Source organism: Nematostella vectensis, chromosome 2 (assembly GCF_932526225.1).
Source record: "Nematostella vectensis chromosome 2, jaNemVect1.1, whole genome shotgun sequence".
Classification (NCBI taxonomy): domain Eukaryota; kingdom Metazoa; phylum Cnidaria; class Anthozoa; order Actiniaria; family Edwardsiidae; genus Nematostella; species Nematostella vectensis.
Window position 1 is genome coordinate 18,875,978 of NC_064035.1, and position 27,331 is coordinate 18,903,308.

General features: G+C 41.9%; 1 protein-coding gene across 2 annotated transcripts; it reads left to right on the forward strand.

The window, feature by feature from the left end:
- Window positions 1-131: 131 nt before the first annotated feature.
- On the forward strand, window positions 132-26,781 carry LOC5504243. Of its 2 annotated transcripts, XM_032372522.2 has the most exons (37): window positions 132-534; window positions 1,951-2,022; window positions 4,833-4,904; window positions 5,021-5,172; window positions 5,766-5,993; window positions 6,842-7,065; window positions 7,668-7,839; window positions 8,692-9,008; window positions 9,329-9,470; window positions 9,715-10,098; window positions 10,410-10,703; window positions 11,157-11,453; window positions 11,529-11,795; window positions 11,905-12,240; window positions 13,012-13,188; window positions 13,433-13,579; window positions 13,830-13,909; window positions 14,195-14,374; window positions 14,583-14,651; window positions 15,304-15,421; window positions 15,488-15,622; window positions 15,719-15,800; window positions 15,906-16,014; window positions 16,084-16,133; window positions 16,666-16,789; window positions 16,971-17,062; window positions 17,369-17,471; window positions 17,575-17,728; window positions 18,251-18,320; window positions 18,397-18,463; window positions 21,346-21,422; window positions 21,510-21,642; window positions 22,285-22,323; window positions 23,477-23,572; window positions 24,506-24,705; window positions 25,009-25,342; window positions 25,852-26,781. In XM_032372522.2, exons 1-37 carry the CDS (start codon window positions 341-343, stop codon window positions 26,131-26,133), a joined length of 6,069 nt encoding a protein of 2,022 aa, XP_032228413.2. In that variant the 5' UTR covers window positions 132-340; the 3' UTR covers window positions 26,134-26,781. The 2 variants fall into 2 exon arrangements, with proteins under 2 accessions (XP_032228413.2, XP_048580125.1); XM_048724168.1 differs by lacking the exons at window positions 132-534; window positions 1,951-2,022 and adding an exon at window positions 2,058-2,751.
- The last annotated feature ends 550 nt before the right edge of the window (window positions 26,782-27,331 follow it).

The following is a 27,331-nucleotide window of genomic DNA, read 5'->3' on the forward strand; positions in this document are numbered from 1 at the left end:
CACGCAATCGCTACAGCGAAAAACAAATTTTTTGAATAATTTTGCGATGAAGGATTTTGTTTGACACTGGGGGCTAAGTTATGTCAATCACGAGTTATTAAAAACCGTCCGGAACGAATTACTCGTTGGTCTGATGACTGACAGTTAATAGGAATAAGGACGCGCGTCAGACGAATAATAACAGTCTGTCCTTTGGCTTTTGCGTCCCGCCAGAAAAGTGGCGAATTCCAATAGAATTAAATAACCTGGCCTACTTAGCGCCGTGCGTGACGCATACAAATCTCAAGGCGATCGGCATAAAGCAAGTGTGTGTATATTTGCATGAGAAAAGTATTCCATCATGGCGTCGGAACAAGTTTTATTGCTTGTGCTATTGAGCGCGTTGCCGTGTTTCTCGGCAAATAGTTGCGCCGGTAGTTGTTCGTGTATATCTCGAGGACAAGTAGGAGCTGTCGACTACGAGAAAATAGTAGACTGCTCAAGTCTCACCTTAACTTCTCTGCCTGCAACACTTCCAAGTGATACTACCGAGTTGTGAGTATTCTGAAAATTTACCTAACCTCTCGTTACTCTTGCTATCTAAACAATCATCGCGGCCTTTACATAACCAGTTATTTATCTGTTTGTGCCGAATGTTTGACATTTTGTTTTCGCACCCTATAGCGTGCCAGTTTAAGATTTAAGCATATCTCGGGGGACTTAGATTGGTGATGTTGTGCAGCATAAATTTTCATAAACTTGGTGTATATTCCACTTATTTTTTATTTTTTTTTATTAAACACGAGACGCGTTTCTAATGTTTTTGTAAATTGTAACCTCCGTACACTTGCTAGACCTCGTATTCGCTGAGACCTTTCTTGAATCAATCTAAGCGTCTAGACCAAATTTTTGTCATGCAATTCATTTCATGCAATATCTCACTAAAAAAGATTGTAGTTCTTTACTAAGCCCGATTTCTTTATAAAGCATTTTAAGATCAACCACTCTAAAGCCACAAGGATTCATCGTTTTCTAATCGAACATCACATGTTGTGAGGTGCACGTTTATTCTTCAATCCCGTGGGATGGAAAGCACAAAAGCACTGTAAAAATACATTGTGTTTACTAGCGGTTTTCGTCCGCACGTTTTAGGGATTTTAAAATGGACGTCTATTTTCATAAATATTTAGATAGATTGTTGTTTTGTTTCCGTTTCTGGTTTTCGAGTGGATGATCTGACTTGATAAACTTTGTGATGCCTAGAGTACAATCCCTCTATTAATTACTAATCGGAATCTAGTTCGCTCGAATATAATGAAATATATATAAGGGTCAAGTGATAAGATAAAAGTGATCGCTTCGAATAAACAACAAGAACGATTAAAAATTCATAAGAAACTGCATTTCGGTTAATAGTTTATCCACAGCAGTCCATATCGAACAAAGAGAAATATTTTTCTCTTGAGGTTTGTATGAATAAATGATCAGTCAAGGAAAAGTGTTGGAACCTAAAAAAAAAGGATGTATTTTAGCTTTAATAGTACAGCAGTTTCCACTCCCAACTTTTTTATCATCCTATTTACAAATATGTTGATATTAAAATATGAACAAAAATATTCCTCTAAAAACCTCTCCTAAAAATAATGAGTCCTGTTTTCCAATTTTCTCAGAGTTTCTGTTTTTACAATCAGTAATAGGGTGATAGGAGTTGGGGCCAGCGGCATAGCTAGAATTTTTAACAAGAGGGGGCCCCTTTCAAGGCTTTTTTACTCCTGTATTTTAGATAATGTCTCTTACATTTATTGTATTTTTGGCAACTAGAAGGGGGGTGCCGGCTCCCTGGACTACTCACCTGGGGGCGCCATTGACTCATTACAAAAGATGACAAGGCAGTCCCATCCACACTTCTGCTCCTGTCCTATTCTATTGACTGCTTTGAAAATATTCTATTAAACTTGTCTCTTGTTTTAGAAATCTCAGTAATAATAGGATAACAAGTCTGGATACAAATATACTAAGAAGATTGCCAAGGCTCAAGAAAATGTGAGAAATTAAAAATTCATGTTTTTAAATTCTCTTAGACTTTGTGACCACAACCATATACACCACTGAAGAGGAACAGCCTGTGAATTTCTTGTGATCTCAAGTGTATTAAGGCTGGAACATAAGCTATAACAGTTGAAATTTTGAAAGTTGCCTTAAAGTGAGTTAACATTGCCTTAAATGCACCATTTTTGGTCAAAACATCAAACTCGACAATGTTAGGTGTTTGGTAATATTTTATTTTGAGTGATGATGTCATCCAGCCAATCACGTGACTTGCAAATCAAGATTTCAAAAAATTATTCGCTGATGGATACGCTATGAAAAAGAAAACATTGCATGTTTTTATGTTCCTTTGAAACACGTTTGCACACTGATGTCATAAACAGCAAGAAAAGTTTAGCCCTTCGGTCACAAATCAACATTTTAATTCACAGCAGGTCACGTGACTTAACAAAATATTTAATATTTTGTTAACGGCAGAGAAAATTCTGGATGCTAAAATGCTATCATATGACACACATAAAGTCAACACTTATTTAGTAAACACCTTTGTCCAAGCTGTTTTCCCCACTGGCCGAAAGGCAAAAAAACTATTTTGTCAGGTGATCTCTGATGTGACGTCATCACCAGCAAGCAAACATTACGGAAATGTTAAGGCGTCAACTTAAATCATCTTGCCAACAAGAATGAATCTAAGGCGATGTTAACAAAGTTTAAGGCAAAAAGGTATATTCGATGTTAAGAGCAAACTACCTAGACCTTAATATACTTGAGAAATTTCACTCTTTTTTTCATACCAGGTCCTATGCTATTATATGCTACCATGCCCCTATGACATCCTATGCTACTATGACCCTATGCCACTCTATGCTACCATGACCCTATGCCGTCCTATGCTACTTTACCATGACCCTATGCCACCCTATGCTACCATGCCCCTATGCCACCCTATGCTACCATGCCCCTATGCCACCCTATGCTACCATGACCCTATGCCACCCTATGCTACCATGACCCTATGCCACCCTATGCTACCATGACCCTATGCCACCCTATGCTACCATGACCCTATGCCACCCTATGCTACCATGACCCTATGCCACCCTATGCTACCATGACCCTATGCCACCCTATGCTACCATGACCCTATGCCACCCTATGCTACCATGACCCTATGCCACCCTATGCTACCATGGCCCTATGTCACCCTATGCTACCATGACCCTATGCCACCCTATGCTACCATGCCCCTATGTCACCCTATGCTACCATGACCCTATGTCACCCTATGCCACCCTATGCCACCCTATGCTACCATGACCCTATGCCACCCTATACTACCATGCCCCTATGTCACCCTATGCTTTCCTATGCTACCATGACCCTATGCCACCCTATGCTACCATGACCCTATGTCACCCTATGCTACCATGCCCCTATGCCACCCTATGCTACCATGACCCTATGCTTTCCTATGCTACCATGACCCTATGCCACCCTATGCTACCATGACCCTATGTCACCCTATGCTACCATGCCCCTATGTCACCCTATGCTACCATGACCCTATGCTTTCCTATGCTACCATGACCCTATGCCACCCTATGCTATCATGACCCTATGCCACCCTATGCTACCATGACCCTATGCCATCCTATGCTACCATGACCCTATGCCACCCTATGCCATCCTATGCTACCATGCCCCTATGTCACCCTATGCTACCATGCGTCTATGCCATCCTATGCTACCATGACCCTATGCCACCCTATGCTACCATGACCCTATGTCACCCTATGCTACCATGACCCTATGCTACCATGCCCCTATGCCACCCTATGCTACCATGCCCCTATGCCACCCTATGCTACCATGACCCTATGCTACCATGCCCCTATGCCACCCTATGCTACCATGACCCTATGCTACCATGCCCCTATGCCACCCTAAGCTACCATGACCCTATGCCACCCTATGCTACCATGACCCTATGCCACCCTATGCTACCATGACCCTATGTCACCCTATGCTACCATGACCCTATGCTACCATGCCCCTATGCCACCCTATGCTACCATGACCCTATGCCACCCTATGCTACCATGACCCTATGCCACCGTATGCTACCATGGCACCATGCCATCCAATGCTACCATGACACCATGCCATCCAATGCTACCATGACCCTATGCCACCGTATGCTACCATGACCCTATGCCACCCTATGCCATCCTATGCTACCATGACCATATGCCACCCTATGCTACCATGACCCTATGCCACCGTATGCCATCCTATGCTACCATGACCATATGCCACCCTATGCTACCATGACCCTATGCCACCGTATGCCATCCTATGCTACCATGACCATATGCCACCCTATGCTACCATGACCCTATGCCACCGTATGCTACCATGACCCTATGCCACCCTATGCCATCCTATGCTACCATGACCATATGCCACCCTATGCTACCATGACCCTATGCCACCGTATGCCATCCTATGCTACCATGACCATATGCCACCCTATGCTACCATGACCCTATGCCACCGTATGCCATCCTATGCTACCATGACCATATGCCACCCTATGCTACCATGACCCTATGCCACCGTATGCCATCCTATGCTACCATGACCATATGCCACCCTATGCTACCATGACCATATGCCACCCTATGCTACCATGACCCTATGCCACCCTATGCTACCATGACCCTATGCCACCGTATGCTACCATGGCACCATGCCATCCAATGCAACTATATTCATTATAACCAATATTTGATTGTTGTTTTCAGAAACCTAGGTCAAAACAATTTGGAAACCTTGCAAAATGATGTCTTTAACTATAATTCAGAATTGCAGGAAGTGTAAGTAGTAAAAAAAATATTGTTTTGCTGATACCAAAAGGCCAGCAGTATTGTTTATTGAAGGAGGGTAACTAAACATCTGTCTCCTAACTGTTTTTTTTTTTTGGTGTCCGCAGTATTCTTAGCAGTAATCCTCTTATATGCGACTGCCGACTCTACGGGGTGTACAACATTTCTCAGCATATCAACGTCTTCAGTGGAACATGTTTTAGTCCCCCTTCCCTGTCAAACAGGAAACTACAGTCCCTTAAACTTCATGAATTCTGTGGTAAGAAAAAAAGTGTGAAATATTTTTACATGGAAAAATGCAAGAAAGGCCTTCTATGTGGTTACTTCAAAATTTGGAAATCATATGCATTGGGGCTGTCTTATTTCATCTGTAATTTCTTTACCATGTTTATTTCCTAAAGTATATCCTTACTGTTATTACTAAATACAAAGTAAAGAGGCGTAACTATTGAGGTAGGGATGTGTAGGAACATTTTTTTTGATAAACAAAGGTTTTAAATCGGTTGATTCCTTTTCCAATAACCTGGAAAACGTGTGTTATCGCCTTGACTTAGTGATGCCAATTGAACCTTCATGCCTTCAAAGGAAGACGTCTTTCTTCGTATGTTGATATGGAAGGAGTACACTTACAGGGTTGTCAATTATCAATCAAGAAAATAACATGGCATCCCAAATCCCCGCATTTGGTCATTCACACATTTATCATAGGGGAAATGTGCTCAATCAAGCATTTACGGTAATTTTATTAAAAATGTAATAACATCATTCCCGGGTAATCGAAATTGGTATTCTTTTTATTTCTTAAATCTTCCATTTTGAGCCATTTAATGTTGTTTACTCCCTTTGTGTTAGGGGGATGTGGTGGGCTGAAAGCCTCAGGCAAAACCACACGAGATGGCGAATACGGAGTGTACCTAAAGGCAAAGTGTGAGGGGTATACGCGGATCTACTGCCACGGAATGAACACCGACTCTCCACAGGAGTTCATATCACTACTTAGTGGTTCGCAGCGAAACTACGCGTACATTCACGATTACATGCAACCCGAGTGGAACAAGACCGAGTGTTCATTGATACCTGGTACGGCTGGATTTTTTTGGTTGAATTTTTATACTACAATGTGAACCTATTGATAAGGACATCCACATAATGTGGACATGAAAGAAAGCTTCAAATATCTATTGTATTGAATAGGCTCGAAATACCAGGGGGAACCTGGGGAGACCTTAAGACAACTGGGGGACACAGCCACGCCCATATAGGCGGTGGGATACCATGTGTAGCCGCTTTTGTAGACCTAATGGTGTCCTTGTTAACAGTTTTTCACTTGTTTTTTGTATTTATCTCGCGATATTTGGGAAGGAAAAAGCGTTTGGATTCGGTCACTGAAGCAAATGTTCAACGTTTTAATTGTCTGACTTACTAATGCTTCAAATCAATGATAATCAAGTAAGAAGGTATCAAGCTACTTAATGGTGGAAAGGTGCAGTTACTTAGGCTCTCTAAGAGAGAGCATACGATGGTACAACGTCCTACTCAAATCCACCACAAGCAGCCACAAGAATTGCTTTCTTTCCCGTGCTTCTTTTCTACGCTTCTCAGCAGGGGCGGATACAGGGAGGGGGGGTGGATTGGGTGGATATCCACCCCCTTTTTGAGCAAAAATAAATAAAAAGTCACTTTGTTTGAAGAAACTATACGGAGAAGGTACTGTCCATGTGCCATCGCCTGCTTGACTTAGCTGACGCGACAAATTCAATTCAGCTTGAAGTATTTTTAGATCTACTTGACCTACCTTTAACAACTGAATCAGTTATGGATCCGCCCCTGATCAGCGTGCTATATATGTTTTTAAACGTAAATGCATATTTGTTTTAATAAATCTGATTACCTCTTATATCAAATATGTTGCGGCCTTTTTGTTACAGGAGGTAACTTGTACAATCAATCAGGGTTGACAAACTTTACCAAAGTTCGCGTCATACTTGGGGCCAACGCGGTCTCCATCAAAGCAGATGATTTCCAGTTTGCCACGAAGATAGGCAATAGTGTGAATTACGGTGTAGCAGGGGACTGTTATTCTTCCACCGCTGAGAACTGTCGGAAAGGACGCTTCCAGATCGATCTCACAGGCACGGGATTTAGAATAAAGGTAAATGAAATAATAAACAATAATGATTTAATAGTAAGCGATCGTGTGAGCTAGATGCTTTCACAAGCGCACCTTACAGATGGCATCAATGTTTATTGTCCAATATCTGCCGTTACACCATATTTCCCTCCAGTATTGAACCAAGGTCATGGCAATAAGTTTTTTTGGGGTGTGTTTTTCCATTGCTGGCCCATAATGGTCCTCTACCATTACTGGACCAATGTTGGTCTTTTACCATTACTGAACCAGTGTTGTTTTTTTTACCATTACTTGTCCAGTGTTGGTCTTCTACCATTACTGGACCAATGTTGGTATTCTACCATTACTGGACCAATGCTGGTCTTCTACCATTTCTGGCCCAATCTTGGTCTTCTACCATTACTGGTCCAATGTCGGTATTCTTCTATTTATGACCCAATGTTGGTATTCTACTATTTCTGACCCAACGTCGGTATTCTTTGATTACTGACCCAATATTATTATTTTACTATTACCATTTCGAGCCGCTGAGCGATAAATGCAATAAAAAGAGTGAAAATATTTGCTTCGGATTTATTGACACACTTGGTAGGTTTTAATCGTTCGTGTTCCGTGTATTGCAGGATACCGTCCACTGGCAACATATTGGAAGTCCAAGTGAAATCAAAAACACTCTCGATATCGATGCGGAGCGGCGAAGTGTCTACGCCGAATGCGGGGGGTACTGTGGGGAGTGCCGTCCCCAGGGAACTATTGACCTAGAAATGGATACATGTACCAAGGAAGGAGTTAAACGTAAGCAAGTGTAAAGAGTTAAACGTAAGGGTGTGTAAGGAGTTAAACGTAAGGGTGTGTAAGGAGTTAAACGTAAGGGTGTGTAAGGAGTTAAACGTAAGGGTGTGTAAGGAGTTAAACGTAAGGGTGTGTAAGGAGTTAAACGTAAGGGTGTGTAAGGAGTTAAACGTAAGGGTGTGTAAGGAGTTAAACGTAAGGGTGTGTAAGGAGTTAAACATAAGGGTGTGTAAGGAGTTAAACGTAAGGGTGTGTAAGGAGTTAAACGCAAGGGTGTGTAAGGAGTTAAACGTAAGGGTGTGTAAGGAGTTAAACGTAAGCAAGTGTAAAGAGTTAAACGTAAGGGTGTGTAAGGAGTTAAACGTAAGGGTGTGTAAGGAGTTAAACGTAAGGGTGTGTAAGGAGTTAAACGTAAGGGTGTGTAAGGAGTTAAACATAAGGGTGTGTAAGGAGTTAAACGTAAGGGTGTGTAAGGAGTTAAACGTAAGGGTGTGTAAGGAGTTAAACGTAAGCAAGTGTAAAGAGTTAAACGTAAGGGTGTGTAAGGAGATAAACGTAAGGGTGTGTAAGGAGTTAAACGTAAGGGTGTGTAAGGAGTTAAACGTAAGCGCGTGTAAGGAGTTAAACGTAAGGGTGTGTAAGGAGTTAAACGTGAGGGTGTGTAAGGAGTTAAACGAAAGGGTGTGTAAGGAGTTAAACGTAAGCGCGTGTAAGGAATTAAACGTAAGCGCGTGCAAGAAATTAAACGTAAGCGCGTGTAAGGAGTTAAACGTAAGGAATTAAATGTATAGTGCATGCGCTTGAATGCAAAACATGGTGAATCTGCCCAGTTTTCATTACTATCTTTTACCTTAGCGTGTTTTCGGCCCTTCGGAATGGACGACCGCACAATCCCAGACTCGGACATAAGGGGGTCATCGCACCGCCCAGAGTACTTAGCGCACTACGGCCGTCTAAACAACATCAAGGCTCCAGGCATGGGCGGAGCGTGGTGTTCCGGCATCATTAACGAGTACCAGTACCTCCAGGTAGACCTCGGTCGCAAAATGACCGTTTCCGGGATAGCCACTCAGGGAGCTGGGGATCAGCCAAGCTGGATAACTAAGTACATGGTACAGTACAGTGATGATGGCCGCGTTTTCAAGGGACATGAGGAATTTGGTATTATGAAGGTGCGTGTGTTTAAGGAACATGAGGAATACGGTAAACTTAAAAATAGCTGAGGGGTCTATTTAATTTTAGCCAAAAACTAACACGTGAACGGTATAGTTCTAGTCCTAGCTCCAAACATTGAAGTGCACTTTCCTGCTTCAAATAAAAAATACGGCGTACAATGTAAACGTAGCTGAGCTAATGTTATTTCGATTGATAAAGATAGGAACAGGATATATGGAATGCAACTAGGTAATAGACATACTACAAATATATTGTTTTCGAAATTAATGTATCTCTTACCGAGTGCGTTCAAAATACATTATCATTGTTTTTGCAGACGTTTACCGGAAACCGAGATAACTTCAACGTGGCTACGAACTGGCTGAGTCAGCGTTTTCGGGGGAGGTACATCCGGATCGAACCCGTTGAATGGAACAACGCGATCTGCTTGCGACTGGAAGTGTACGGGTGTGAAAACGGTAAGTACCATATCAAGATAATACGAACACGACATGAAAGTCGCGAGTTCAAAGAATCGAGACAGTAGGGACACACGTCAACATTAAAGTCACGCGTGCAAGAGTCGAGACAAGGCGAACACGTGACGATAAGACGGTATTATAAATCGAAAATATTATTGACTGTGATCAACAAGACAAACAAGAAACCCAGACACTCGAGTGAAATCTTGCCGATGTGGTTAACTTGTGTTATTTTGTGCAGATATTTATTCGATGGCAGTTCGAAATCAAGCGGATAAGCGGTGCTGGACCCCCCTGACCTCGTCTGACCCTTGCTCCTTGGCGGACGCCACCCTCGTCGTGCTCTCTCCGCACTGCACAGGCGGAGGCGCCATGTTCTCCTTCGCAGACGACGGCGCCATTCACCACACGTGCAGCGGAGCCTGCATCTACGCGGACGACAGCAATTTTCTCGCCTTGCGAGACGGACCATGCCACAGTTTTAGCAAGTTACCACAGGCTTCGGGAGCCATAGCTATTAGACATGTTAAGACAGGACTATGCGTCAAGATGGATGAGATAGGAAATAAGAAAATGGTTCTTGCCTCTTGCAAAGACCAGACCTTGTTCGAGCTATCTCAAGAAGGTAATCTCGTTCAATTAACGCGCCAGGCTTTTCTTACTGGGACGCGAGCCCAAGATCAGCGCATGAAACCTGCTTGATTTTCTTACGCTTGCGTTGATAATAACCAACCTTTAACGACGTCGGTATAGTCAGATATAACACGTAGAATTGCTGGGCCCCGCGATATGTTGCTAATGCGCACATTGATTCGCGTGTTGCTTCACTAGCATTTGCTAGGCGCTCGCGACGTTCCTTCTAAAGTTTTCATCCACTGTTTTATAAGCACTCAGCGTCGACAATGACATCCATCATGTCTCAAACATCCCTTTCAGGTTTGTCCCCTCTTCGTCCATCAATCAGCATCGAAAAGATCCACTATCTCGCTGTGGACAAGCCAGCTTGGATCGACTGCAAGGTGATTGCGGACCCTCGGGCCAAGGTCTTCTGGACGAAGTCACGGCCATGGCCGAACGAGCAGGGACAGTTATCTCGGCTTGAGTTCCTGGAATTCTCAAACGGTTCGCTGTACGTTAGACGAGCACGGATGTCGTACACAGGGCAGTACTACTGTACTGCGGCTAACTCAGCTGCTTTCGATATCGGCAGCTTCGAAATTAAGGTTGGAGGTAAGTAGAGGTCTTAGGGCCGGTTCCTAGAAAACAGGTTAGCGCAAGCTTAGGGGTAAATACGGCTATCTTGACATTTGGTTGGATAAGAAAGGGGGTATCCATCCCTGGGTAGCGTTATAAACCTGCTTTCTAGAAACCTACATTGCTCCATACGTCAGACGACTGGAAACAGGGATTAGGAACGCCTGCTCTAAACTTTGAGTAGAACTACTTCGTCAGCGAAGATTCCATCATGATTTCTCTGATTAGTGTCAGCCTTATAATAAGATCGATTATCTGTATGTAAGCGTTGTTTCCCTGCTCGTGCACGTCTTATTAGGATTTGATTCTTGGAATTTAAATTACAGAGGAAACCGCCTTTATTGTTAATGATAGGTATCCTCTATTTAAAAAAATTGTTCACCTCCAGCTATAAAATAATGAGCAATCGTTTTCCAATTATTCTTTTAGCGCCGCCACAATTCACCATGACACCCCGAAACTCCAATGCCACCCTGAACCGCACAACTCAACTGCACTGCGCAGTCGCTAGTGCCAATCTCCGCACTGTAATCACTTGGCACATGCGCCCTGTGGGAAGTTCCGTGTTGACGCCTGTGGATACCTTGGATCCGAAGCGCTTTCTTGTGCTCGCCAATATGACCCTAATGATAAAGAATTTAAAGAAGTCTGACGAGGCGGCTTATGTATGCACCGCCAACAACCCCGTGGGTACCAAGAGCAGCGAAGCATTCCTGAAGATCTTTGGTAAGGAAATGAACATCATACAGTCTTGTTGGCAGTTGTCATTTATTTTGTTTAAACTCCGCTTTTTTTATCCAGTACCACCGAGTTTCGACGTACTCCCTAAAGACCTAGAGGTTCCCCAAGGAGGTTCGCCTACACTCCAATGTAAGGGAGTCGGGGATCCCAGACCAACGATCACGTGGTACAGAAAGGGCAGCAAGACTTTCCCCAAGCATTTTAAGGTCCGGCCAAGCGGGAGTCTTTACATTCGGGAGATCACCAAAGAAGACCAGGGAACGTATGTCTGCCAGGCCGACAACTCTGTTGGAACTGCCACAGCTCAGGTCATCATTAAAGTCTTCAGTAAGTAACTCCTATTATCCCTAATAGGTACTTCGTGGTAAGAACCTTTCTACGGTCTTTTACCTATCAAACGATAAAATCTTTCAAACGGGAGCTTTTCCTTTAACAGCCGCTTGCAGAATCGACAACATACCTTTCGGTTCCCACGAACCCAAACTGCAGTTTTTTCGAGTTGGCAGCGTCGTTCAAGTCCAATGTTACCCTGGCTATTCGACAAGCGAGGGACCTACTACTAACCTGACTTGCGGAGACGATGGCGAGTTCAATGAATCCATGCCGAAGTGCAAAGATCTTGACGAGTGCCGCGTGTCGCCGTCCAGTGTTAACGACCACGACGTGAAAACGTACCACGACTGCCACAAACACGCCTTATGTATCAACACTCCCGGGGCCTATCGGTGCGAGTGTGCTGATGGTTACCGTGGCGACGGGAAGAGCTGTTCACGTAAGTAATAAATGTCTGCGACAGCCACGCCTCACTACGGGGACCTATCGTTGCGACTGTACATAAGTAATTAAGGACTCACCACTCCTTGTCTATCCACGCAGTCTATTTCTGATACTTTTTGCTTTAATGTTTAATATTTTTTTCGTTTTCAAAAGAAGCAAAACGCACCTGGAGGCCTTACATTGTCGGTCCATTTTTGTATACACCTTATTCAATAAAGTATAAGTACGTTGTCAGTACAGATGGCGAACGAAAAATGGTGAATGACACTTCTAAGACCGAAAAGAACCATGGATCTCGATATATTTTGTCAAAATGCAGAAACAAAATATGCATAAATCGTACGCTAATCCATTAACGTTCATGTGATTATAAATAAAAAGAAGACTAAACAGCGACGTTTCTGTATCCGTAGTAGATGCAATAGTCCCTGGAGTAAATGTCAATTAATAAAATGAAGGACAAAAATCAAGCGTGATGTAACTGATTTTATGTAACCGCCCTGAAGAAGGACTCAATAAAGTCCGAAACATTGTCAAAATCTCATTCCATTAACGTTCATTGATGCATGGCTTAGGCATCGCTGGAGCTTATTTATGACTCCTTATTCTTAAAAACATTTAGTACCCATAAACATCCTCCGTGGTAGAACTGCCATTTGCTATTTGCACTGACAACTTTTTTTTAATTAGGTGTATTAATCAGCTATGGTTCTAATATTCCCTTATATATTAGCTTTGGTAATAATGTGTTTGTATTTTTTGCTAGCTATTTGCAAACAGCCTAAACTTCCTTTCCATGGTAAAAATTGGTCTCCGAGAAAAGACGAGTACAATTTGGGCTCATCAGTTAGCTTAGAGTGTGAGAGGGGATTCGCCGCTGAACCGCCCACGATCAAGTGCTCTGGGAGTTTGTCCTGGGGCAAAACTGAGGCACAATGCAAAGGTGAGACTTGCCTTTTGTAAGAAGGCTGAGGCTGGATCTAAACACGAACTCCATTAACCCTAACATTAAAGCTAGATTTTAGTGCCTTTAAATTGGTATATCAACAGCAACAACGCTAACAGAAATCAGAGGAAGATTAGCTTTTTATTCTGTTTTGATATATTTTAGCTGGTTCAACCAATGCTATAAAAATTTAAAGAAGTAAAACATTCTCATTTTGATACCTAGAATTTCTTGTTCGCAGATGTTGACGAATGTTCTGATGGGGTTCTCCGTGAAGGAAAGCAAGAGAGCGCATGTCACAAGGATGCTGCGTGCCAAAACACCGTGGGCTCATACGCGTGTCGCTGCAAAGAAGGTTATGAAGGAGATGGTTACAGCAATTGTCGCGGTATGTTTTATTCAGAGATTAATATTCAAAGATTGTGAGTTATTTGGGATGAAGAAGAAATTTAGGCGGAATATATATGCTTGTAGTACTCCTCCAACCCAGTCCCCCTTGACGTGATCACCACATGGATCCCGCATACCGAAATTTGCTATGTCTTCCCTGATTGCGAAGTTTGTGGATCAAAGAAGCTACAGAGAGCTGAATATTGCAGATGCCTTAATAAGAAGTGTGCGTTTCTGATTTATTTCAGTTGAGAAAAAAAGATTGATCAAGGATTCACAAGGACAAGAGTGGATCTTTTCGCCAAATATGGACAGCCTACTTACAAAGGTACATTTTATAAACTTTCTGGGAATAAAGAAACAACGAGCTATTGATATCCGCTAAAACCGAGCCAATTTACACTTTTCTCACCTTTAAAATGATCCTAATTTATCCTTCGACCTTTGGAGAAACTGGCTCAGTTAGCTCAATAGTTCACTTGATGCACACAAAACGATTCTGATTGAAATTCAAAATTTCAAATCTTCATAAACAGAAAGTTTAGATAGTGGGACCATCCTAGCGCCCGTGGGTCAATTAACTCATATATTGATTGAAATACTGTGTTATTAGGTTAAAGGTTTTGAAGCAAAAAATGAGACAGCGATAGGCGTTCTTGAGAGCATGCGCAACACAACCTCCTCCGAGGCTTCGCAGATGACTGCTGGTGACCTCGTGTTGTCCATTTACGCATTGAAAGCCCTCGTGGAGGGGCAGGAAAAGCCTAGAGCGCAGATCAGAGCTGAATTTGAGGTACAGTGTGGCATTGTATTCAAACATATGCGCATTTGGTCGTCGATAAAACACAAGACACTGTCGCTCTTGACAATTTACATTGAAAAACAAGTTCTAAGAAATAAAGTCTTTCCGGTAAGATTTGCGGTTGAAAAACAATGACCAAGACCCTGTGTTTCTGTCCATCTCGCCTTTAATAACCGAATATTTTCCAATAATGTGCCAGACCGCTGTAGATGTCTTCAGTAATCTTCTGAAAAAAGAAAACAAAGACAAGTGGGAAGAAGTGCAGCAGGTAAGATCACACGTTTTAATCAGACGCCAGAATCCCTCTCTATGTTAGGGGACAGTACTTCAAGGAAGGAAGCGTTTTTTATCTCTATAGACTACGAGTTCGAGTTTTCTATGAGTCAATAGATAGCCTCTCTAAAACGGAACAGCTTTCTGCATTGAAAAGGGTAGGTTCTGTTCCAAGTGGTGCATCTTTTAGTAAGGAAACAAGTTTATTCTTTCAAAAACATCTGTCTATAATGGGAGAGCTTCAGTCATCAAAAAAGAAAAGATCTCTATGAAGGAATACATTTCTTTGTAAAGTGGCTTTCTAATGATATTGCTAGAGTACAGTTTCTTTCTATAGAGAATTAGCCTTATTCTGCAGAACAACATTTTGCTAGACGACTAGGTGACAGTTTCACTCGCTATAAAAAGACTTTCATGTTGTGGCAATTTTTTCCTTAAGCTGCAAGAGGACTTCTATTTGTTGCAAGTAAGCAATGGAAAGACCTCCTGCTGCGAAGAGCCTAGCTACTCTCAAGCACTATCTACCTCTACAGAAAACGACTATAGTATTCTCCAGGAGGACTACTTTTCAAGCGTTCTCCCCCGTCCGTTTTGGAGGATATATGTCGTGATGTTGGTTGCTAATGATCTTAAATGATCTATTGTAGAGAAGCTCTGGAGTAACAGAGGTGATGCAACTCCTTGATAGGTACGCGAGTGTAGTCGCTACTGATGTTCCTGCTGGCGAGGAAAACAACACCGTGGAAATTGTCACTGATGAAATTGGTAAGAGAACAATTTTTGCTGTCCAAGACTGATCCTGAGCTTATGCTACAACTGTTTGTTTTGTAGTGGTCAAGGTTGAGTCACGTCGAGCCAAGACTCTGTATGATGGCCACACTTTCCCTCCCAATGATCATCAGAGAGAAGAGATTGGAGCAGAAATGATCGAAATCCCGGGAGAAGTCTTCCAAGATTATAAATCAGGTGACTTGACTAATTACAAAGATTAATTTAAAGCATGTATTTAAAATACATCACCAGTGCATTTGTAATCATTAAAGCCATTCATTTTCTTTGTAGGGATGCAAGCCGTTCACCTTATTAATGTGATCTATTCAAACTTGGGAGAATTTCTTCCTAAAAGAGCAGATAGGGCGAAAAGGTAATTAATTCCATACTTCACATCCTTTTTTCTCTAGACTTATGTGAGCGGCATTGGAAGTTCGTATGCTTCACTATACGCCCCTGTCTATGTTTGGTTTCTTAGGTTTGACGTTGATGGCAAAGTTGTATCCAGCACACTTCGACCCATGCCTAATCTCCACCAAGGGAAACTGGCTACACCTATCAGAATAAGGCTTAGTGTAGGTCAAAAGGTACTGGTTTTGACACATGAATTGTGATTTGCCGCTCCCTGCTTGTATCTGATTTGGCTTCGTTTTCAGAGATCCGAAAAGAAGTTCGCCGTCCGATGCGTCTTTTGGGATTTCACTAAGTACGTTATATCCGTTCCTTTACCCGTTCGTCCAAGCATTCTTCGTTCATGTACTCGTCCATTCATGTATTCGTTCGTTCATGAACTCGTTCATCCATATACTCGTTTATTCATTTAATCGTTCGTCCATGTATTCGTTTATTCATGTAATCGTTCGTCCATGAACTCGTTCGTCCATACACTCGTTCATTCATGTACTCCTTCGTTCATGTACTCGTTCGTCCATGCCCTCTTTCTTTCGCCAGATTTAGTTAAGAAAATAAGCTGATATAGACTTCTTATGGCTATTTGCACCAGGCAAGTAAGCGAAAACGGAGTAGGCGTTAGATGCCGACTTCGCGTGTGATCGAGACGCAAGCGGAGAAGAAGGCTGGAAGGAGGAGACGGAACGGTTTCTTCCTTCTCCACTTGCGTCCTATCCTCTCTGAATAAGCAGTTATATCTCCATTTTTCTATGTCCCCTATATGGGCATGTCGTGGATGTCTATTAAGATCCAAGCCTAGCCATTTCACTGATTGTACACGTCTACAGAGATAAGTCTCTCGGCGGCAGTTGGTCGTCAGAGGGATGTCGCCTCTTGTCCAGCTCCTCCAACGCCACCGTGTGTGAATGTGATCACATGACGAGTTTCTCAGCTATTGCTGTCTACGATAAGGTAATCACGCAAAAGAAGAGAACAAAGTAGTATTTTTTGTCAAGAGACCACTAAGGAGCTGCGCAAAAAAAAGTATAACCACTGCAGGAAATGTGCAGAAAATAGTATTACCTTTTGTCCCAAGAAACCATTGATACAATCTGTAGCACGAAGACTAATGTCTAATTACTGTCCTCTATAGGAGTTCGTGTTCTCGTTGGTTGTTTATATCGGCTGTGGGATCCTTCTGTTTGCGGTTCTTATTCTGATACTACGCCATTTGTACATCCACTGGTAAGCTACTCGACCCGTCAATTTATCGGCGTTTCATAGGCAGCCGCGCATATAAGGGAGGTTGGCTGGTAGGCTTTAACTTCCCCTAGATGGCAGACTTTTCCACACATTCTTTGTTGTTCAGCCCCCTTTCATCGTGATGCATTGTTTCGTCCTCTACCTAAAACACTACGCGGCCAATGCATTTCCCTGTACAAAATCGTTTCTCGGAACCAGCACTGTGAAACCCATGGGTGGTTATGAGATTTATTAATTCATTGGTTGCTTATTGAATGATTGATGGCCGCCTATTTCCCACTTTTCCAGCAAACGAAAGGCAGAACGCTCTATTATTCACATCAATCTCTCCTTCGCCATAGCAGCGGGAATAGCGTTGTTTCTCGGTGCTCTTAAGCTCACTAAAATTAAGGTAATGTAGACTGTGTAATAATAATCAAATATTACCTTCTGCATGTCTCTGGGATATGCTAATACTCGTGATAATAATTCTTTATTGCAATTCGTTGTTGTAGATCGCGTGTACTGTAGTGGCGGCTCTGTTGCAGTACTTCTTCATTGCCGTTATTTGCTGGATGGTCGTCGAGGGCTTTCAGTTGTACATGGTTTTAGGGTCCGGCAAGAATCGGAACCCTGCTAGACGCAAGTGGTTCTACCTTATTGGATGGGGTAAGAGCATCGAATGAATAGAATACACTGCAAGGTTTACATAGAGCCCCCTGGGGGGGGACAGACGGGGGTGATCGTCGGCAAAATCAATTTTAGCCCTAAAGGATAGCACTTTGGGTGTGGTCAAAGAAATTTTCAACCCATAAGGGATAGCAGAATCGGAAAAAAAAACCGTTAAACATGCCCTAAGGAATAGCAGTTGGTCGAATGTTATACCCTAAGAGATAGCAGAATCGGAAAAATCCTTGAACATCCCCTAAGGGATAGCAGTTGGTCGAAATGTTATACCCTAAAAGATAGGACAATCACCATGTCTACTTTTCTTGAGAGTAGCCCCCGTCCCCGGATTTAAAGGCCACACACCGAGAATCCATTGTCTTGTGTTTGGTTCCTAATAATTATGAGCTTTTGACACATTGAATGCGATCACAGGAGTTTGTGAAATATTGTATACACTTTTATGACCTTGTTTTGCAACAATTTGCAATACTCAGTATCTGAATAAGTGTTCTTTTACCACAGGGGTTCCGTTTCTGGTTGTTGGTATTTCTCTTGGAGTCTTTCAGTTAAAAGGATACGGTAACGCCGAGTGGTAAGTTTTAGTTGCATACGCTAGTGCTCGAAAAAGTAGAATTATAGTTATTTTGTTTGGTGTAATTTCTGTACAGGTGTTGGTTGGACTACTCCGACGTGCTCATGTGGGCGCATGCTGGACCGGCAGCAGCTTTCTGTCTGGTAAGTAAACCCTTTTTAACACGAATCTTCTGGTAAGTAAACCCTTTCTAACACGAATCTTCTGGTAAGTAAACCCTTTTTAACACGAATCTTCTGGTAAGTTAACCCTTTCTAACACGAATCTTCTGGTAAGTAAACCCTTTCTAACACGAATCTTCTGGTAAGTAAACCCTTTTTAACACGAATCTTCTGGTAAGTAAACCCTTTCTAACACGAATCTTCTGGTAAGTAAACCCTTTCTAACACAAATCTTCTGGTAAGTAAACCCTTTCTAACACGAATCTTCTGGTAAGTAAACCCTTTCTAACACGAATCTTCTGGTAAGTAAACCCTTTCTAACACAAATCTTCTGGTAAGTAAACCCTTTCTAACACGAATCTTCTGGTAAGTAAACCCTTTCTAACACGAATCTTCTGGTAAGTAAACCCTTTCTAACACGAATCTTCTGGTAAGTAAACCCTTTCTAACACGAATCTTCTGGTAAGTAAACCCTTTTTAACACGAATCTTCTGGTAAGTAAACCCTTTCTAACACAAATCTTCTGGTAAGTAAACCCTTTCTAACACGAATCTTCTGGTAAGTTTACCCTTTCTAACACGAATCTTCTGTTAAGTAAACCCTTTCTAACACGAATCTTCTGGTAAGTAAACCCTTTCTAACACGAATCTTCTGGTAAGTAAACCCTTTTTAACACGAATCTTCTGGTAAGTAAACCCTTTCTAACACGAATCTTCTGGTAAGTAAACCCTTTCTAACACGAATCTTCTGTTAAGTAAACCCTTTCTAACACGAATCTTCTGGTAAGTAAACCCTTTCTAACACGAATCTTCTGGTAAGTAAACCCTTTTTAACACGAATCTTCTGGTAAGTAAACCCTTTCTAACACGAATCTTCTGGTAAGTAAACCCTTTCTAACACGAATCTTCTGGTAAGTAAACCCTTTCTAACACGAATCTTCTGGTAAGTAAACCCTTTCTAACACGAATCTTCTGGTAAGTAAACCCTTTCTAACACGAATCTTCTGGTAAGTAAACCCTTTCTAACACGAATCTTCTGGTAAGTAAACCCTTTCTAACACGAATCTTCTGGTAAGTAAACCCTTTCTAACACGAATCTTCTGGTAAGTGAACCCTTTCTAACACGAATCTTCTGGTAAGTAAACCCTTTCTAACACGAATCTTCTGGTAAGTAAACCCTTTCTAACACAAATCTTTTGGTAAGTAAACCCTTTCTAACACGAATCTTCTGGTAAGTAAACCCTTTCTAACACGAATCTTCTGGTAAGTAAACCCTTTCTAACACGAATCTTCTGGTAAGTAAACCCTTTCTAACACGAATCTTCTGGTAAGTAAACCCTTTTTAACACGAATCTTCTGGTAAGTAAACCCTTTCTAACACAAATCTTCTGGTAAGTAAACCCTTTCTAACACGAATCTTCTGGTAAGTTTACCCTTTCTAACACGAATCTTCTGTTAAGTAAACCCTTTCTAACACGAATCTTCTGGTAAGTAAACCCTTTCTAACACGAATCTTCTGGTAAGTAAACCCTTTTTAACACGAATCTTCTGGTAAGTAAACCCTTTCTAACACGAATCTTCTGGTAAGTAAACCCTTTCTAACACGAATCTTCTGTTAAGTAAACCCTTTCTAACACGAATCTTCTGGTAAGTAAACCCTTTCTAACACGAATCTTCTGGTAAGTAAACCCTTTTTAACACGAATCTTCTGGTAAGTAAACCCTTTCTAACACGAATCTTCTGGTAAGTAAACCCTTTCTAACACGAATCTTCTGGTAAGTAAACCCTTTCTAACACGAATCTTCTGGTAAGTAAACCCTTTCTAACACGAATCTTCTGGTAAGTAAACCCTTTCTAACACGAATCTTCTGGTAAGTAAACCCTTTCTAACACGAATCTTCTGGTAAGTAAACCCTTTCTAACACGAATCTTCTGGTAAGTAAACCCTTTCTAACACGAATCTTCTGGTAAGTAAACCCTTTCTAACACGAATCTTCTGGTAAGTGAACCCTTTCTAACACGAATCTTCTGGTAAGTAAACCCTTTCTAACACGAATCTTCTGGTAAGTAAACCCTTTCTAACACGAATCTTTTGGTAAGTAAACCCTTTCTAACACGAATCTTCTGGTAAGTAAACCCTTTCTAACACGAATCTTCTGGTAAGTTTACCCTTTCTAACACGAATTTTCTGTTAAGTAAACCCTTTCTAACACGAATCTTCTGGTAAGTAAACCCTTTCTAACACGAATCTTCTGGTAAGTTAACCCTTTCTAACACGAATCTTCTGGTAAGTAAACCCTTTCTAACACGAATCTTCTGGTAAGTTTACCCTTTCTAACACGAATTTTCTGTTAAGTAAACCCTTTCTAACACGAATCTTCTGGTAAGTAAACCCTTTCTAACACGAATCTTCTGGTAAGTTAACCCTTTCTAACACGAATCTTCTGGTAAGTAAACCCTTTCTAACACGAATCTTCTGGTAAGTAAACCCTTTCTAACACGAATCTTCTGGTAAGTAAACCCGTTTTCACTAACCTTCACACAAGCATGCTTCCTTTTTTCTTTTTCGATCCTGAAGGCTGATTTAGATAACACGATTTAGTCGTATGCGACCTGCCTATCACATGTCTTAGCCCTGAATAACATCCTACGAATTTCGTAGCCGAGTCGTAGGCCGATTTACGAGTCGAGTTGTAGAGGTATTGCGGCGAGTCGCATACGACCAAATCGCGCTGTCTACTAGAGCCTTTACACTTCTTCTTTTAGAGTTTTAGCTTTTTGTGGTATACATGGTATGCCCTACACCCTATTATTTAGGCGTCTCCAACAATAGTTTAACGACGTGCTTCGTTTCCTGCTGTACAGGTCTTGCTCGTGTTAGTTATTATGATTGCCGTGGCCAAGGAACGAATCGTTGACTCGTCAGACAAAAATAGAGTCAGGTATGTCATCCTTCACAGTTCCTACTTTGTGTTTACTTTCCTCTGTAGTATTTTGTTGATATTCACCGTATATATTGTTGTCCCCAGTGTCTTATTGGTATTCATGGTTCTACTAATTGTGATGATCCCGGGCACATGGGTAGCAGCGGCAATCTACGTCAAGCATTTCCAAGACAACGTCATATGGGAATACGTGTTTGCGGGCTCATGTGCTCTACAGGTGAGGGGACTGACAATGAACTCGAAATAATGAGCCCTAAACGTTAAATTCTCGTGCCATATTTTCAGCGAATGAAATTTTAAAATTAAAGTCACGTGCTATGTTGTGAGTCAGTGAAACCTCAACATTGTGCTCATTGCGTCATGTTGTTAATGATATACCTTAACGATAAAGTCGCCGTATGTGATATGAGCTAATGAAACTTAAACATTACATTCTGGATCAAACCACACTAGTATGTTAGGTACAAATGCGAAATTTGAAGAGAGAGGGGGGGGGGGGGGGGGTGATTGAAAACATTGGCTCTAGAGGAATTGGAGGAGGATGAGATCCGGAATGAGAATGATTAGACTAGAAAAAGCGCGCGTTTGTTTTTCCCGCGTTCCCATTCCGGAATGGAATGAAGGCCATTCCACCCATTCTTTTACCTGTAGCAGAATGGCTCGAATGTATTCTGAACATTCTCTACCAACCATTCCTCCCATTCCAGAATGATAGGAAAAAAGGCGCCCCTATTGGAAAGAAATACATGAACGTCATTTTGGGCTTAATAAAGCTTTTACGGTAGCTATAAAAAATATAATGATAATAATAACTTATATGCAGATTAATCACATAAATGATACTGTTTTTCTTTCTTAGGGAATTCTTGTTCTTTTGTTTGGTCTTCTTGATCGAGAGGTAAGAAATTCTACAAAGCATATAATACTTTAAGTACTGCTGGGATTGAAACAGGAAGATATAAGAAATTTCAAAAGATGAATTCAATAACAATTACGAATGAATTACCAGAATTTTTTAACACATTGACCCCTCAACCGGCCTGTACCGGCTTTGGGAAGTACCCACAACCCAAAAAATTCATAAATGCAAAATAAACACAACAAGATGAAGATACTCAGGCATCAGTCTAAGGGATAAATGGTCTTGCAGATATGCATCCAACCAAGGTGTTGGCATCTACTCTTAAGCCAAATAATAGCACAGGTTCTTTGACAAATCTCAAATCGAACAAGGAGAGAAAAGCAGAATCACCCCTCTCAATAAAACGCTCAAAATACCACACAAGGGAGAGAGATCAGCAAACACAGCTCAAGACACAAATAGATACCTTTATTCTGATCCTCCAGGTACATTTCCATGGCCTCAAAACACAATGTCCACGAAGATGTCTTTACGTATTGCAAAGCATTCTGGGAGATACAGGGGAAAATTCACGAGGGGAGGGCCAGTCAACACTCCTCTCCCCAAAGTCAGATGGTTTTTTAGAAGTCTTTTCACCCCGAAGCCAAACAAATCAATTCCAGGTCATACAGACCCAGAATAGCAGTGTAAACAATTTTGGAATCAATTTGGTTTCAGAAAAGACAGCATTTAGGAGAGCTGTGGTGATTCATTAGAAATTAATTTTTCATCCAGGCAAAGCCAAACAAGAAAAAATCGTCATGAATCCACCTTTGCTTGCAAATATCCATAAGCAAAGCACTCGATTATGCCCCAATAGACTTCATGATGTCCTGATACACTCTCCTAATATGCTCATCGCTGTATTTTCGATGAAAAATACAAGCAACCATCAACTTGTGCTCGCTTCAGCACAACGACGAAGGATTAAAAGTGGGGACCGCAAAGCACTGTTGGGAAGCTAGGATACAGCTGACTAGGTGCAGCTGTGTTTGACTTTGACGGGCTGTATAAAACTCAGAATAGGGGGGGAGGTATCTGTTTTCAGTCTGTTTTTTGTAAATTCAGCTCAAAAATAGCCAGGAGTCAATGGGTTAATCGATAACATCAGTTCATAATCCTCCAGCTATGTGCTTTCTTTAAATTTCAGATCAAGAACTTCTCTTATCTGTATTCCATCAAAAAGATTCAAAAGAAAGAACACAAGCAGAAAAGGAATTATTACAGTACCACAGACACAGTTCAGGTATGTAAAGGGCCAAGAGACTCGGTTAAATGGGAGGGATAGCAAAGACTTATTGTGGCTTTCCCTGCCACTTTACTTGTGGAACGCTTGTCTGTCCATTGGCTATAGCTGCGTTGGCTAATTGGCCTTTACATCAGGGATGAAGAGGCCTAAGAATTAAGTAAGTACGTGGGCTAGCTTAGCTGTGGATATTAATTGTCCTTCGGCCTCTAGAGTTGTTCTCCTTGGTTTTACTGTCAAATCCGTTGTATTGCGACCCGCGTTTTCAAAACACGATTTGGTTTTGTTTTCTGTTCCGTCAGTAAAACCATTTTGAGCCAATCAGAGTCACGCTTTTTTGCACTTCCCTGGCTGTCCTCGGGACGAAAAACAGACAGTGCCGCGAGAGAAAGCCAGGCAACTGCACTAGGCGAGAAATGGCAAGAATCTGATTGGCTTAATAATTTGACTGGCGGAACAGAAAATCCCAAAAGACAAAAACAAATCGATGTTTTGAAAATGCGGCCTCGCGATAGAACGGATTCGACAGTAACGCCAAAAACAAAACGTCTATTTTACTGGTAATCGTTTTTTTTTTCGTAAAAGGAGATATGTGCGACTTGGCATGATACAATAGCCATCTAGCACGGTTAAACTGTTGGCTCATAACCAACAAGAATAAGCTAAAAACACATACAAGCGAAAACCTAATAACGCAAGAGCATAAAATGATTAAAATCGCATTGCAGGAATGCTTTTAGAAATTCTCTCACCAAAGCGTATACTTCACAGTTTGAATTGTGTTTCTAGGTTTCCATGCATAAAAATAAGCTGGTTAAAACGAAATTCTTTTTTTTATCTAGATATTTGGGATCTGGATGCTCTCTCTCCAATATCCTTATGTTTTGTCCAATATTTATTTTTATGTTATCGATTATCTATCTTATCTAATAGTACTACGGTGGTGCCAATGCTCCAGATGGCAAGAATTACACTGTTACACGCCCATCAGCCAAGTCAGAGTCCAACACAGACCTTAAGGGGTCCTCGAAAAGGCTGTCGCGCATAGCGTCACAACAAGCCATGGATGAGCCTGACGATTACCCTTCCCCCGTAATGGACACCCCGGTCACCATAGATAACTCACTCAGAAGGTAGGTAATGAAGCCAGGGCAACCCTCCCCTACCCTCATCACTTGTGCTGGAAACTCCGGTCACCACTGTAAAAATGTAACCAGGGCAACAAGTGTCTTTCGCCCACCCAAATCCCTCACACATTTTGTTGAGCCCCTGTTCAAAATGGGTATATTACTTAAAAGGTATATAATTTTCCCAGAGTAACGTATGTCATCTCCTCCCCCTCTTCCCCCATCTATTGTGGTGGACACCCCGGTCAACATCAAGGTTTCCCTGTACCCCTGTTGATATTGACTATTGGTGGCCAAAAATCATTGCAGAAAAATAGAAAATCAGCCCCTGCCGTACACTCCAAGCTACCCAAACAGCGAGGTAATCCAGCTGCAAACCTTCCCGGTACGCAAGACAAACTCCGAGGCTCGCGATTGGAGACCTGACGGAGCCGAAGAGCCTGATCGATCAGTCTACGGGGATCATCGGAGCACAAGCAGTGCGCGTTCGGTCAGCATGCCTCGTAGTATCGATATGTTCTCGGGAAATGCAAAGTTGCAACAGATTCCCGAACGCGCACCACTACTACACCAACACCATGAGATGACCGCTGAACGCCCGCAACGACGGGAATTCAAACCTGTGTCGCCAAAGGAAGATGAGGTAATGCACTTTGCTTGGGTACCCGGACGGTTCAGTTAGAAAAGCGTGCCTATGTAGTGCCTTTGGCTTTTAACACTGGGGTCCTCGTTCGATTCCCAGTTACGACGTTGATTTTGCTGCTTCTCGTCTTAACTGCGAAGCTTCTATTTTTCCAGTTTTCCTCCCTCACAAAAGAACAACAATTTTGATCTATGGTGTGTTTCGTTGTCATGCATAAGTAGTCATTGCGGCTGCCTGAGGGACCATAAATAGGACCTGCCTATTTGAAATATCCCCTGATTGAAGAATTTTTGTCATGGTTCATGTTTTAATGGCTGACCACCATTATAATTGTCCATTTTTTTTCTTCTGACTGAAAATCGAGTCCCTGTGCCAATGCCAGTTCCTAGCCTTAGTCCCTGCACAGGGCCATGATTTGAACCTTTTTTGTATTAAGCAGTGCAGCGTAATTTGAAAATGAGCTGTATTCAGCTGCGAAAAAATACCAAGTTTGCTTTATAAAATCGCAGAGCCAAGAGCCCCACGAAGACGAGAGATCCCCGCTGGATCCGTCCCGAAGAAGGACCAATAGCTCTAGCCAAGGGCCCCACGAAGACGAGAGGTTTCCGATTGACCCATCCCGAAAAAGGACGAATCGCTCAAAGCAGCGACTAGAAGAACGCTTTGGTAAAATGGACAGAGGCTCGATATCTGAGCGAAAACGCAAGCTCCGCTACTCTTCTGGGTATATTATAGGTGCAACTATAGATACAGATGCGGAAACTGTAGAAAAAGAACATGCTAGTCTTTAGATAAGAATGTTACTGAAAGTCTTCATAGTCCAGCGTCATCCGATCACATATCAGTTACGGTTACGTATATATCTCGTCTGTTGCGCTAAGTTGATCGACCGAACTACGTGAAACACCTCAACTACAGTTTCACTGCATTCGAAGATCCAGCGTACTATGCGAGCGTTCCCAAAGGTCACATTTTCGTGGCCAAGTAAAAAAACGCTGGATCCTCGAGCATGCTTCAGGGTGTGAACAGAAATTTATTATACATGTAGACTACGCTGTTCCTAGATGATATAGCATTATTAGCTGTTGCAAAGGAGTATTTTCATAGAAGAAATAGAAGTAATTTTATTAGAATTATTACTAATATTGTTATTTAAGAAATCCATTTGATGACATTTTCCCGTGTAAAAGCATTCTCGAAGTCCCATGTCATTTGCCAAGCAAGTAGTTCCCGTTTCATATTTCCTTATTGTGTCTTGTTTTCTTTTTTTTCTTTTTTGTTTTGTTTTTGTTTTTTAATAGAAGTAATGTTAATATTATAGTTATTGTCCCGTGAAAAACATCCTCGTCACATCAAGGTCGATTTTGAATAAGCTACATTTCAAAATGTCTAGATTTACTATGTAAACTTAAGTTTAAAAAGTTATTGGGTTCAGCGTCTTTCTTTGTCGCACTTCTGAACATCTTGCACAGCTCAGTTGACCTGGTATCTGTCTTCTGGGCCCTCAAAGTCTCTCCTTGCAGCTGGCTTTCATGGTAGAGATACCAGATCGAATGCCAGTCAGACCCCTTTGCTCGGCAGTACTCCCCTCCGAAATGGGCCACCCAAAATTTCGTAAATTCTCGTAAATTCCTGTGCATTCCTGGTAATTTACTCGGGTGAGATAAACTTACGATATTGTAGAGATTACAGAATCTCGTGAATTCCCGTTGATTCTCGGTCCGTCTGAAAATGGATGTACAAACTAAGATTGTCGATGATTCGTAAATTCACGTGATTTCCCGGGAATTGTCAGGATTGTCGAGCACCTGCAATGAACTCGAGGGCAGCAACTGCCATCTCCCGCCGCCCCTTCCAAACCACTTAAGTTTTGGGAACCTTTTTCATACCTATGAGTTGATTAACTCATTTCGGTTTTGAATTTTCCCACCCCAAGCGGCGTCTTAAGGGCCCTTCTTTGACAACCTTTCATTTATAGGCTCCAGGTGC

Bases quoted from the DNA above. Each gene is read 5' to 3' on its own strand.
- LOC5504243 (XM_032372522.2), top strand. From the start codon at position 341: ATGGCGTCGGAACAAGTTTTATTGCTTGTGCTATTGAGCGCGTTGCCG. The intron at 9,471-9,714 runs GTAAGTACCATA...TATTTTGTGCAG, and splicing joins AGTGTACGGGTGTGAAAACG to ATATTTATTCGATGGCAGTT. The intron at 18,321-18,396 runs GTAAGTTTTAGT...ATTTCTGTACAG, and splicing joins GGATACGGTAACGCCGAGTG to GTGTTGGTTGGACTACTCCG.